Below are 12,509 nucleotides of genomic sequence, written 5' to 3' on the forward strand. Positions count from 1 at the left end.
TAATCAACTTACGGTCAGCTTTGTTATGGACAATCAACGATTTTCCTGCATATGGTAATCTAAGTGGATGTTGTGTGAAAAGGTATAAGGCGTGTTCAATTTGTGGAGACAATACATCTTCTAATAGATTGAAATATGGAGAGAAAATGGCATACCTTGGACATCGAAGATTTCTAGCACGAAATCATCCATACTGGCACAAAAAAAAAGTCATTTAACGATCAATAGGAATTGGTATAATTCCAAAACCTCTGTCTGGGAGGTTATATATTTAAAAATCAAAGATCTTGAATTTCCTAAAGGAAAGAAGAACAATAAAAAACAACCCACAAAAGAAAGTTTAAAGATTTGTTGGAACATATTTTCTTTTTTTCAGCTGCCATACTGGAAAGATCTTCATATCAGGCATTGTTTAGATGTGATACACATTGAAAAAAATATCTGCATGAATATCTTAGGTACGCTTCTTGATATTCCAGGGAAAAGTAAGGATGGATTGAATGCAAAATGTGATTTAGTTCATTTAAAAATTCGACTAGATCTTGCACCTGTTAGCAATGACAAAAAAAATTTCATCCCTCCCTCGTGTTATACTCTTACAAAGGATGAAAAAACGTTGTGTTTTAAAGACATTGTCAGGAATAAAGGTTCCTGAAGGTTACTCTTCGAATGTTAAAAATCTTGTGTCGATGACAGATTTAAAGTTTAATAGTTTAAAATCTCACAATTGTCATGTGCTCTTACAATAATTATTTCCTATTGCGATAAGATCATGTTTGATATGCCATAATTCGATTGTGTATATTTTTCAATTCAATATGCAACAAGGTCCTAGATGTGCAGCAATTAGAAAAGTTGGAAGAAGTTGTTGTGCTTATATTATGTTTATTGGAGAAGTATTTTCCAACTTCATTTTTCACAATTATGGTGCATCTCACAATATACAAAGTTAGGAAGTCAAATTTTGTGGGCCTATATATCTACGATGAGTGTATCCCTTTGAAAGATGCATGAAAATCCTTAAAAACTCTGTGAGAAATAGATATCGTCTAGAAGGTTGTACTGCTGAAAGTTAAATACTAAAAGAAGCCATTAAATTTTGTTCTGATTTTTTGTCTGGAGTAGATCCTATTAGCGTTGGCACTCATAATTCACAAGACTATTTAGACAATCAAATATTGGTAGACCATTGTCCAAAGGCGTTTCTTTGAAATGTTTTGGAAAATACAATTGATATGCAACCATATTTAGAGTAAGTTTTTTTCCATGATTTTGGTTTTATTTTTTCATTTAGTTTTATGAGGTAAATCTAACTATACAATGTTTCAAAGTTCACTTTAAAAAAACATATAATGGCTTTGCAATTGCAACATCGAAATAAGTCAAAAAATCAGAAATGGATTCAAGAGGAACATAATCGGACTTTTATATCTTGGCTATGAGAAGAGTTAAAATGTTCAACCTATTATTTTACATACACTTTTTAATGCCTGAGTTGGAATGGAAATTCTCATGATAGGTTGCAACTGAGCTTGAAATGGGAAATACTGAAGTTTTAGATAACTTGAGGTAGATTGCTCATGGTCCTCATCCTTTTGTGATTACGTATGGCAGTTACGTAATTAATGGATGTCGCTATCACACAAAATTTTGTGATAAGGATCAAAGTGTACAAATAGTGGAGTTTTAGTTCAGTTAAAAACGATGCAAGTGTTTAGTTCAAAAGATAAAAATTCAATCATTAGATATATGTCTTTTAATGGAGTGATACAAGAGATATGGAAACTAAATTATCACACGTTTAATGTTGTTGTGTTTATATATGATTGGGTTGAGAACAATAGTGGTATCAAAATCGTTGAGCTCAGTTTTGTCTTAGTTGATTTAAATAGAATAGGTCACAAATCTGGTTCTTTTATACTAGCAACCCAAGCAAGACAAGTATTTTATGTTAAAGATCCAAGTGATGTTAGATGGTCAATTGTGCTTACCTCACCACAAAGGGACTTTGAAAATAGATATAATGACGACGAACTTAGAGATACAATATTACATTGTCATGGAATACCCAATGAAATATCGAATGTTGATGTACATAATGACTTGGATGAGAACATGTCAACATATGTACGATCGACTTGTGAAGGCACATGGATACTTACATAACATTTTATGGGTAGGTTATATATTGTGTAATATGATAATTGTTTTTTTTAGTTTATAATTTTTATCAATCATATTTGATTTTTTTTTTTTTTTTTTTTTCTTAATATGTATATAATGCTAATTGCTTCTTAAATTTGATTGCAGTTTTTTATTTATACACCAGATGGAGCATAACACAGTGGGTGACGAAAATTTAGAGTTTGGTGACAAAGAAATAGTAGTTGTTAGATCAAATGAAACCACCAATCAAAAAAAGAGAGAACGGGGAGTTGCTATTATGTTTGATGTAACACGTATTAGGAGTGCGGGAGAAAAGAAGTTTGTGGAATACAATGAAGATGGCCTACCCATTGGTGAAAATGGAGTTAAAGTCTTTCGTTGGGTCCTCTACGCAGTATCATGTACCTATTATATATACATCTTGGAAACGTTTGCCTACTAAATTGAAAGATAAGATATATAGTACAGTTGAGGTATATATATTCAACCTTTTATCTTGATAATATTGTAGATATATATGTAATGTTTTCATAACTTTTCAATGTTTAGGTCATCTTTGTAATTGATACAAGATCTAGGAAGAACATTATAAAAACTGCAGGCATAGCTTTTCGTCAGTTTAAGAATTGGTTAACAATAAAATACATTATGCCATTTAAAGATGAACCTCAACTTCTGATAAATCCACCAGAAAAGTATTCATTTATTGATCAAAGTCATTAGGAAGAGTTTATAAGATCGAGATTGTGTGTAAAGTTTAAGATAAATTATTAATTTAATTTTATAAATATTTGTTATGTCATTCCCTACTAATAATCATTATGTTTGTATAAGAAAAAAGACGCTTACAACAAGAATGTCGATCGAAGAATAAGTACAATCATCGAATTTCAAGGAAACATTATGCTAACCTTGTTGAGGAGATGGTAAGAATTTAATATATGTTCTCACGATTCCTAAATTTATCACAATATCTAATTTTTTTTTCTTTATTTGAATGTAGAAGAAAATATCTTCACATGAAAGTGATTTTGATCGAGCTAACCTGTGGAAGAAGGCTCGAGTTAATAAGAAAGGAGAATACGACAATGAAGATGTTCAAAAAGTCGTCAATCGAATAGTAAGACAAGTATTAAATTTACATGAAGTATATGACATATAGCTTAATTATATTAAATTTCATTTCTTTTTAGGATGAGATCACAAAGAATAATACAAATCCATTATGCCACAAACATCACTCTCCCAATGATATCTTAATACAAGCTTTGGGTACTCAAGAAAGGCACGGGCATGTGCGTGGGGTTGGTGGTTTTGTTACTGCAAAGACTTACTTTCATACAGTAAAACGAAAGTCAAAACATAGTAAGGATGAAAAAAAGGAAATTGCAAGTGAGAATGAAACACTTCGTCAACGTGTTAAAGAATTATAAGCTCGTCTTCAAATGTCATTTTCTACAACATTTTCTAGACATGGAAGTTGCTCCAAGCAATTTTTAGCAGATGAGATCGAATCTCAAGATAAACAAAAAGGCAAAATGAAGACTGTATATGAAAAGAAATAGAAAGAGAAGATTAAGGTGGAGGAGATTAAGTCCCCAGAGAAACGAAGAGACAAGATAAAGGTGAATGTAAATTGCAACGTAGAAGATTTGAAAATCTTTAAGGTAAGTGACACTAATAAAATCAATTAAGTTCTTCAAATGTCTAATTTTTCTGCTTTATATACTTTTGTTGCTATGATTTTGCTGCATTAGGAGAAAATTCAATGGAAATGACTAAGAAAAAAGAAGTTAGTGACTCAATTACATCAGTTCTTCCGGTATCTTTGAAATCCATTCTTAGATATGCTAAGAAAGTGATGGCCAAAGAGTCTAGTATTTCTTTACCATATGTAGTTGGACTTTTTCGCATCAGTCGAAAGAGTAGTGTCCTGCGAGAGGAGATAATTAACTTTCCTTTCAAGCTACTACAGCGCGGGGAATGACTAGCTCTTGCTTCAAAACTAGCACCTTAAACAACCAATCTCGAGCTCTAGGGCCAGCACACCCCCCACTTCAAGCGCACCTCTGTAACGACTGAATCACTCTTTAAGTCTAGTCGGTGGAACTGGTGAACCCGGGTTCAATTTCTGAAGAAACTCTGTAACAGCTCGAATCAGCTCTTTCGTTGAATGACTTGTTTCATCAGAGGTCCAATTCTCAGTTTCATATTGGCCAACCCGGCAGCATTCATGAGTCGCTTATTCAACTGTCCCTCAGAGACACGGTCGAGAAGTACCATGCATGGTTGCCCCCCGTCCTTTCTTTCTCTTGGTTCCTATTCGATTCATTTCTTTTTTCTTCAATCGAGAATAGCTATGCTATTCCATGACTCCCACTAGGTGTAAAGTGACTTCCTTTCGTTTAGTATTCATAGGGATACCCATAATCGAAACCGACTCAGGGGGGACTAGAAAACGCCTTTCGTTTTCCCCCCTTCGTCGCCTCCAGCTTCTAGCCTTCTTAGCTTCGCTACCCCTGCCCTTTGGTACGTCAAGAGAAAGGGTTGATGTCTTCGGATACCACCCATAAGGGTTTGCCTGTTCTTTGTACATAAACCCTTGTGATGGTTTCGCGGGGAATAGGACAGTGACTCTTCTATTACATTACGGAGGAGTCAATTCTCGTCGGTCCATTTCCCGGCTTCGCTTGCGCAATTTGCACTGATGATTGGTTTCATCCATCCTCGACCCTAATGAAATTGAGTATTCGAGGGCCAGTCAGTCAAGCGGTTCGGGTTCTCGGTAGGTTCCCGGAAAAAAGAAGGCGTTAAGAAACCCTCTTAGCCCAACAATACATTTCTTATGTACCCATAGGTGTTATATTGGATTTGAATAAGATTTCGGATCAATCTATATTGATTGACTGCCTCCATATATTGTTGCTAGCAAATACCACTATTTTTTGTTTTGGATCTTCCAAATCATTCCTAGGGAGGTCCGCGGATGAAATCAAGACAATGACTTTGGTGGTTTACATGGCAGAAGTAATGTTACTACTTTTGTAGACTTCAGTTCTGACATTTCTTTCTAATTTTGGTCGTCTATATCTATGTTATAAATCTTTTGTAGGCACTTGCACTCATCCTTTATTGATTCAAAGGAAAGTTCACGATACACTTTTGTAGATACATCTCTCATTTCCTCTGGATATAACTCTCAGGAAATTAAAACTCAAAACCTGTGTAGACTGATGGTCTCAGAAGCAAACCAATTAGTTCTTGCTCCTTTTAATCCTGGGTGAGTTAAAACACATTTTTTTTTATCAATTTTCATTAGCAATAAAAATACTAATTATATTTTATTAACTAGTGGTCATTGGGCACTACTTACTATAAATGCATATGATGATACCGTTGGGGTTGATGCCCTAAATCTCATAGGGTCCTGTAGTTTGTAAATATTTGTATAAACAAACATTTTGTGATATATAATATGAGATATTTTATTCACTCCAGTCTATGAAATATGAGATATTTTAGTTGCATTAACCACAAACTGATAAACTAAGATCCCTGGTTATCATTGTAACTTAAGCATGTATATGGAGACATACATGTGGATTGTGCTTTAAGTGATAACCTAAATGGTCTGTAGTATATGAATAAAGGAGGGAAACCTTATCCTGGTGACACTATGAGTGTGGGTCACTTTGTAGGTGTTACAAAAGTTGTAAAGTACTATAAATGGTCTGATCCTGATCATTCGTGTATTAGACATGCGAGCGGGGATGCTCTATATAAAGAAGTTTGTACAAGACCAGACCACGAAATGTTTAGTCTCGTTATATAACGTCGTTCATGATAGAGACTTTCATTTCACTAGGATGACCATAGGTAACATGACTTTAATCCTGAGTGAGTTGTGAACTCCTGCCTATGAAGGCAATCCGATTTGCATGAGTGCAAGTGGCCAGATCGCCGACTGAAACCTACCACTTTGGGGATTCATCTGATTAGGGAGCTGAAAACTCAGCTACACAAGACGAAATTCATTCCCTGAAGTAGGGTAAGTAGATAAATTACTCCTTTAAGGGCTGATTTCAGGGCTTGAATAAGGTAGTGTCACACCTTCTCAAGGCCCGAGAATGGCTTAGTCATAGTAGGACTATGTATTGTTCATTAGAGGAATCAGTGGTACTTAAAGAGTTAGATGTAACTAGGGGCAAAATGGTAAATTGGCCCAACTTTACTTACGAGCGACTTGTGAAGGGTCATCGTACTGTTGATTGGTTATATCTGATGGACACAGAAATATATTTGTAGTGCGAAGAGTACAGTGTCAATCTTTAGTGGAGTGCTCGGCAGTTAACGGATGGTGGATATCGTGATTAAAAAGTTTAGTCAGTTATTCACGTACTGTTTAAGCTTCAAGCTACAGGTCCATAAGGTCTCCTTGGTAGCTCAATGGATTCATATTGAGAATCAGTTTTTAGGTTAGTTTAAAATGTTCAAATTAACAAGAGGGAATTCGATTATATATGATATAATTAAATTAGTTCAATTATATATGATATAATTGATTTAATGTATTTGATACATTATTTAATTGGAGGAATCAATATAAATATGATTTATATTAAATGTAATAAAGGAGAAAAAGAACTATGATTTATATGTTCCATATGATGCGATATTAAAACTATAGGTTATAAATATAATATGATAAGTTTGTTATTGTATTTATTTATAAATAATTAATTTTTGTTTTCTCCAATAACTACCTGGTGGGTGGTTATACACGGTTTATGGCCAACTGATAGATAAAGATGAAAAAAAAATTATTGTTCATAACACACGACACACGAATCAAGTGATTGTTTTTCAGATTTCAGAGAGTAAACGATAAGCGTCGAGTTTACTATACGATAGTTGCTCGCTTGCTACACGATCGAGTACTAAGTCCATACAATAGACTTCTTCTTCTTCTGTTACATACTCGATCGTCTACTCGATAATTCATTTACTCCATCCCTCTATCCAAATTCATATAGAGCCCACACCTCTAGGATTCTCACACAAAATACCAAGGCAATCGAGTGGTGGTGTCCAGTTCTGATCGAGGATCGAGGACCGAGTTAAACTCGGTTGTGATCGAGGTTTTCCCAGTTCATGTTATTTGTTGAGTTTGCTCGTTGCGTTCGTGCTGATCAACGCATTCGAGTTTGATTGAGGGATACGTGAAGAAAGGATTCGTCAAATGTATTATTTACTCGATCCCTTGTTTTTAATTAAGAAGCATGTTGTAATTTTATTCTTAATGCATAATCTATTTGTTTGACTGTAAATGTTTATGTTCTTTCACAATGGTTTTTGGAACGATCTACTTCCGCTCACTGGTTATCTAGATTTAGAGTTCTTTCAGATATTGTGTACTACCTAGACTCAATAAGGACAACATCACGGGTAGATATACGATATATAACTGACACGTAAGTTAATCTTTTTTCATTTGTAGTATTTGTTTTAAAGTGTACTTTATTTTAAAATAATTTGTGATTATTTCTTGACAAATAGGGCAATCGTGATGTTTCAATCATAAAAGAATATTAAAAAAAGCCGGAAGCAAACCTTATGGAGAACAGTAAAGGCAAGTATAAATTAACAACAACTACTTATTCATCATATTAAATATACATCTACTGCGTAAGGATTACTTCAATCTTATTTACTGGTTTTTTTCTCTGTAGTGTCCTTTACAAATTGGGAGCACCGAATGTGGATAGTACGTCATGAGGGATATTGTGACCAAAAGAAGCATTTTCATCTTAGATTTGGTATGTTATCGTTATTTCGACATTTCAAATAGCATAAAGAAAAATAGAATCCATTATAATATTTGGCTTTTATGTTTATAGATTGATACAAGGAAATCGTACTCACAAATCGAGTTAGGTGAGGTGCAGATAGAGTTGGCTAAATTTTTAGGTTGCTACATGTGATCGTGGTTGATCATTTTGGATGTGTTTGTTCTGGCTAATCAATTTCTGGATTTACTTCATATCCATATAGGAGCAATTATAGGTAAAAAAAAGTCAACATTGTAGATTTTTCTAAAAAATCACAAGCAAATTTCTTGACTTTTTTAAATGTCAAGTTCACAAAATTTCTTGACGTTTTTTCTTGTCAAGAATGTCCATATTCTTCATTTCAAAATTTTCAAGTGTCTGTGTTTCTTGACGTTTTTTAAATGTCAAGTTCACAAAATTTCTTGACTTTTTTTCTTTTCAAGAATGTGCATATTCTTGACATTTCAAACATGTCAAGTGTCTGTATTTCTTGACTTTTTTAAATGTCAAGTGTCACTTTTCTTGGCGTTTTTAAAACGTCAAGAAAATCGACATTCTTGATACTAGCTTCCTTGACGTTTTTTAAAATGTCAAGAAAAGTCATTCTTGACGTAAGTCATTCTTGACATTTAAAAAAGTCAAGAAATACTGTTTTTGTAGTAGTGATCCGAATGGATTTGAGAAGTTGCTTAATGATGATGAAAACCATTATACGAAGGATGCAAAAAATACACTAAGTTGTCTACATTAGTCAAATTGTATAATTTAAAAGTTAGATATGGATGGAGTGATACTAGTTTTTCAGAACTACTCAAAACCTTAAAGAAAATTTTGCCCACTACTAATGAGCTCAATTTCTGTAGAATGCCTAAGTTAACTTTTTTTCATTTGTGGTGTTTGTTTTAAAGTGTACTTTATTTTAGAATTTGTGGTTATTTCTTGACAAATAAGGAAATTGCAATGTTTCAATCTCAAAAGAATATTAAAAAAATCCAGAAGCAAACCTTATAAAGAACAGTAAAGTCAAGTATAAATTAACAATGATTACTTATTCATCATATTAAGTAGACATCTAGTGCATAAGGATTACTTCATTCTTATTTACTGGTTTTTCACTGTAGTGTCCTCTACAAGTTGGGAACATCGAATGTGGATACTACGTCATGAGATATATGAGGGATATTGTGACCAAAAGAAGCATTGCCATCTTAGTTTGTTATATTACGTTATTTCGACATTTCAAATAGCATAGGAAAAAATAGAATCTATTATAATATTTGGCCTTTATGTTTATGATTGATACAAGGAACCCGTACTCACAAATCAAGTTAGACGAAGTGTGGATAGAGTTGGCTGAATTTTTGGGTTGCGACATGTGATCATGGGTGAGTACAATTTGGTCATTTTGAATGTGTATGTTCCTGAATTTACTTCATATCCATATAGGTGTAACATGCGGTGGGGAGGGGAAGATGGTTTTGGATTGGTATATGTGATAGTTGTTATGTGGGTAGATGGATAGTTTTGATAGAAGCTTTGGAAATGTATTTTTTGAAACTGTTCAGATTAGGTTGACTATTAGAATTATGTTCCTCATATTGTTTTGGAAGTGTCCATATGGGTTGACTGTTAGAATTATGTTCCTTAGGTTGTACTATTGACAATGTTAATGAAATGAAGTTTTTATAAAAAGATATTGGTGGAAATTTGGTTGATATATAAGATTAAAAATGTGTGTATTGTTTATTTGATTGATGAATGTATGTCGTATATATACAAATGTGGTTATTGGATCAAAATACAGGAGCAATTATAGGTAAAAACGTCAACATGTAGATTTTTCTAAAAAAAATCACAAGCAAATTTCTTGATGTTTTTTCCTTGTCAAGATTATAGATATTCTTGACATGTTTAACAAGTCAAGAACTCTCATATTATTCACATTTCTAACATGTCAAGTAGGATATATCTTGATGTTTTTTCATTGTCAAGTTTAAAAAAAAAAAAAAGAAAAAAAAACGTAACGTTTTTTCCATGTCAAGAACGCTCATATTTTTTACATTTCAAACATGTCAAGTATTAGTGTTTCTTGACGTTTTTTAAATATCAAGTGTCACTTTTCTTGATGTTTTTAAAACCTCAAGAAAATCAACATTCTTGACACTGGCTTCCTTAACGTTTTTTAAAGTGTTAAGAAAAGTGATTCTTGACATTTGAAAAAGTCAAGAAATACTATTTCTGTAGTAGTGAAGTAAATTAGTTAATTGTTATGTTTGTGGAAATTTAAGTTATGTATACAAATCTCATATTACTTTTATTATATTTGTATAAACATTGTTAGTTAGTTTTCTTCAATGTCAATCAGTATCCATATAATGTCAATTTTCGACTGATATTTTAATTTATTTTTATACTAGTGATAGAAAGTTTATATATTGATTTTTTAATTATGAAATACTTTTACCGACGCTTACATGTGTTGCAAAAGATACTTGCAATGACTATTGATCCACTTTGAGCAACAGTCTTATATGGTACTAAAACTTAACTTTCAGTGACAAACTTGCAACGTCACTGTATAAAATAAATAGAGACAAATAACACATTGCTAAAAGTGAGTTTTTAGTAATACGTACGCATAAGTAAAAGTTGTCTTTAGCAGCACACAATGAATATGTCACTAAAATCTTTTAGCTATGTGGCTATAGTGGTATTCTTAGCGACACATGTCTCAACATTGCTAATACTTTTGGTGGCGCTTTTTGACCTTTAACAACGTGTTTTATGCCCACTAGAAGTGGGTTTTTTTTTTTTTTTTTTTTTGTTTGTTGTAGTGATTGAAAGTTCACGAATCGTAATTTTGATATTTTTGTGAAGCTTTAAACTAAATTCTTGAACAAAAATGTGGATCGACCACTAATCTTGATAGATATGCTTGATTTACTTCCTAATATTCACAAAAATTTACATTATATTGGAAATGTGTAAATGTCAAAGATGTTGTTAATATGTACATGCAAGTCTGTCATAATAAACTCAATTCTTCCACCGTGAAGGGGAGGTTAAGTAAGCCCCGAGAGGTAAGACAGTCCGTCCCTCTCAATTTAAGAGGTTCTTTATTATTTAAACAACCCAACCAAAACCATTCACTACTATTGCATCCTTTCTTTCTTTCCCTATTATAAATTTTTTTATCCCTAAATTTTGAGTCTACTTTCATTTAGTCTCTAAATTTCAAATCGTTACATTTCTTAAATCTTGAATTTCGTTTTGATTCAGTATCTATATTCTAAAATATTACAACTTTACATTTTAAATTTAGTTTTGTTTCAATTTGATAATTAGGTTTTAAAATTTACACTTTTACCCTCCATTTAGATTCAAGAAAGTTTAAGAAATGATATGAAATTCTGTGATTTGAAATCTGAGAAATGATTTTGAATTAATTACTTCATTTGGAACGAGAATGTTTTGAAATGAACATATTTAAAATTTTGAATTTGGATGATGAAAGAAAAAGAAAAGAAAATTAAGAATATGCTAATATAGATTTTTTTAAGTATGATGTGTTGATTGAAAATTAAAATATTGCAAAGTTAAATTAGTAATTTACTTTTAAATCCTATGAAATCCGACAAAATCCAACTAAAAATCCGAATTTTTTTAAAAGTAAAAATAACATTTAAAATGATGTCGGATTTTAAAATAATTTTTTTTCTTGCAGTAATAAACAACCGAATTCATTTGAAATTTGTTATAAATTGAAATCCATTATTACTTAAAATTCCTCAAAATATGAGATTTCAAACCAGCCATTAATGGAAATTTTTTCTTCATTCAATACTCACTTGCAATCAATAATATTAATGTCTATTAATTAATTAAAAATATTTTGAAGTAAAAATTTAATTTTATTTTAATAAAACTTAATTCATTATAAAATTTTAAATTATTTTGAATTAACTAATACGATATAAATGCGCTTTTAATGAATAATCTAAATTAAAAGGGTAAATGGAATTAAAAGAAAAATTGAGATCGTAATTTCAAACTAATTAGAGCAGACTCAAAAATTACAAACCAAATGTGTTATTTTATTTATTTTGTTTGCATGCTAAAAAAAATTGGTGCGACATAAAGATGTAGCCATAGAAATATGAATTTGAATGTTGATGTAATATATAGAACTGGGGCCCACAATTGGCAGCCACATAATTCCAAATCTGTTTACAAAATAATTGCTGTTATGGACAACAAGTCATCGTCGGTGATGGCAACGTGTACACCATCCACCACGTTTTACTTCTCTTTTTTCTTTTTTCTTTTTTCTTTTTTAAGTACAATTTACTTCTATTTTCTTTTTTTCAAAAAACACAAACAAACAAACAAACATTCTTCCCATTCAAAAATAAAATAAAATAAAAATAAAACCCTCAAAACCCATTTTTACATAATCTACATTCTTTTTTTTTTTTTTTACCATCTCCCCCCATCCAATAATTTACTGCCACGTTT

General features: G+C 31.9%; 1 protein-coding gene across 1 annotated transcript in view; it reads right to left on the reverse strand.

The window, feature by feature from the left end:
- Positions 1 to 12,143: 12,143 nt before the first annotated feature.
- LOC120092611 (probable receptor-like protein kinase At1g33260) overlaps positions 12,144 to 12,509 on the reverse strand; it is a 2,041-nt gene continuing 1,675 nt past the window's right edge. The window contains 1 exon segment of the mRNA XM_039050752.1: positions 12,144 to 12,509. This exon segment is cut by the window's right edge and continues 12 nt beyond it. Coding sequence (XP_038906680.1) covers positions 12,471 to 12,509 — 39 coding nt within the window. The 3' untranslated portion in view covers positions 12,144 to 12,470.

Source organism: Benincasa hispida, chromosome 12 (genome assembly GCF_009727055.1).
Source record: "Benincasa hispida cultivar B227 chromosome 12, ASM972705v1, whole genome shotgun sequence".
NCBI lineage: Eukaryota > Viridiplantae > Streptophyta > Magnoliopsida > Cucurbitales > Cucurbitaceae > Benincasa > Benincasa hispida.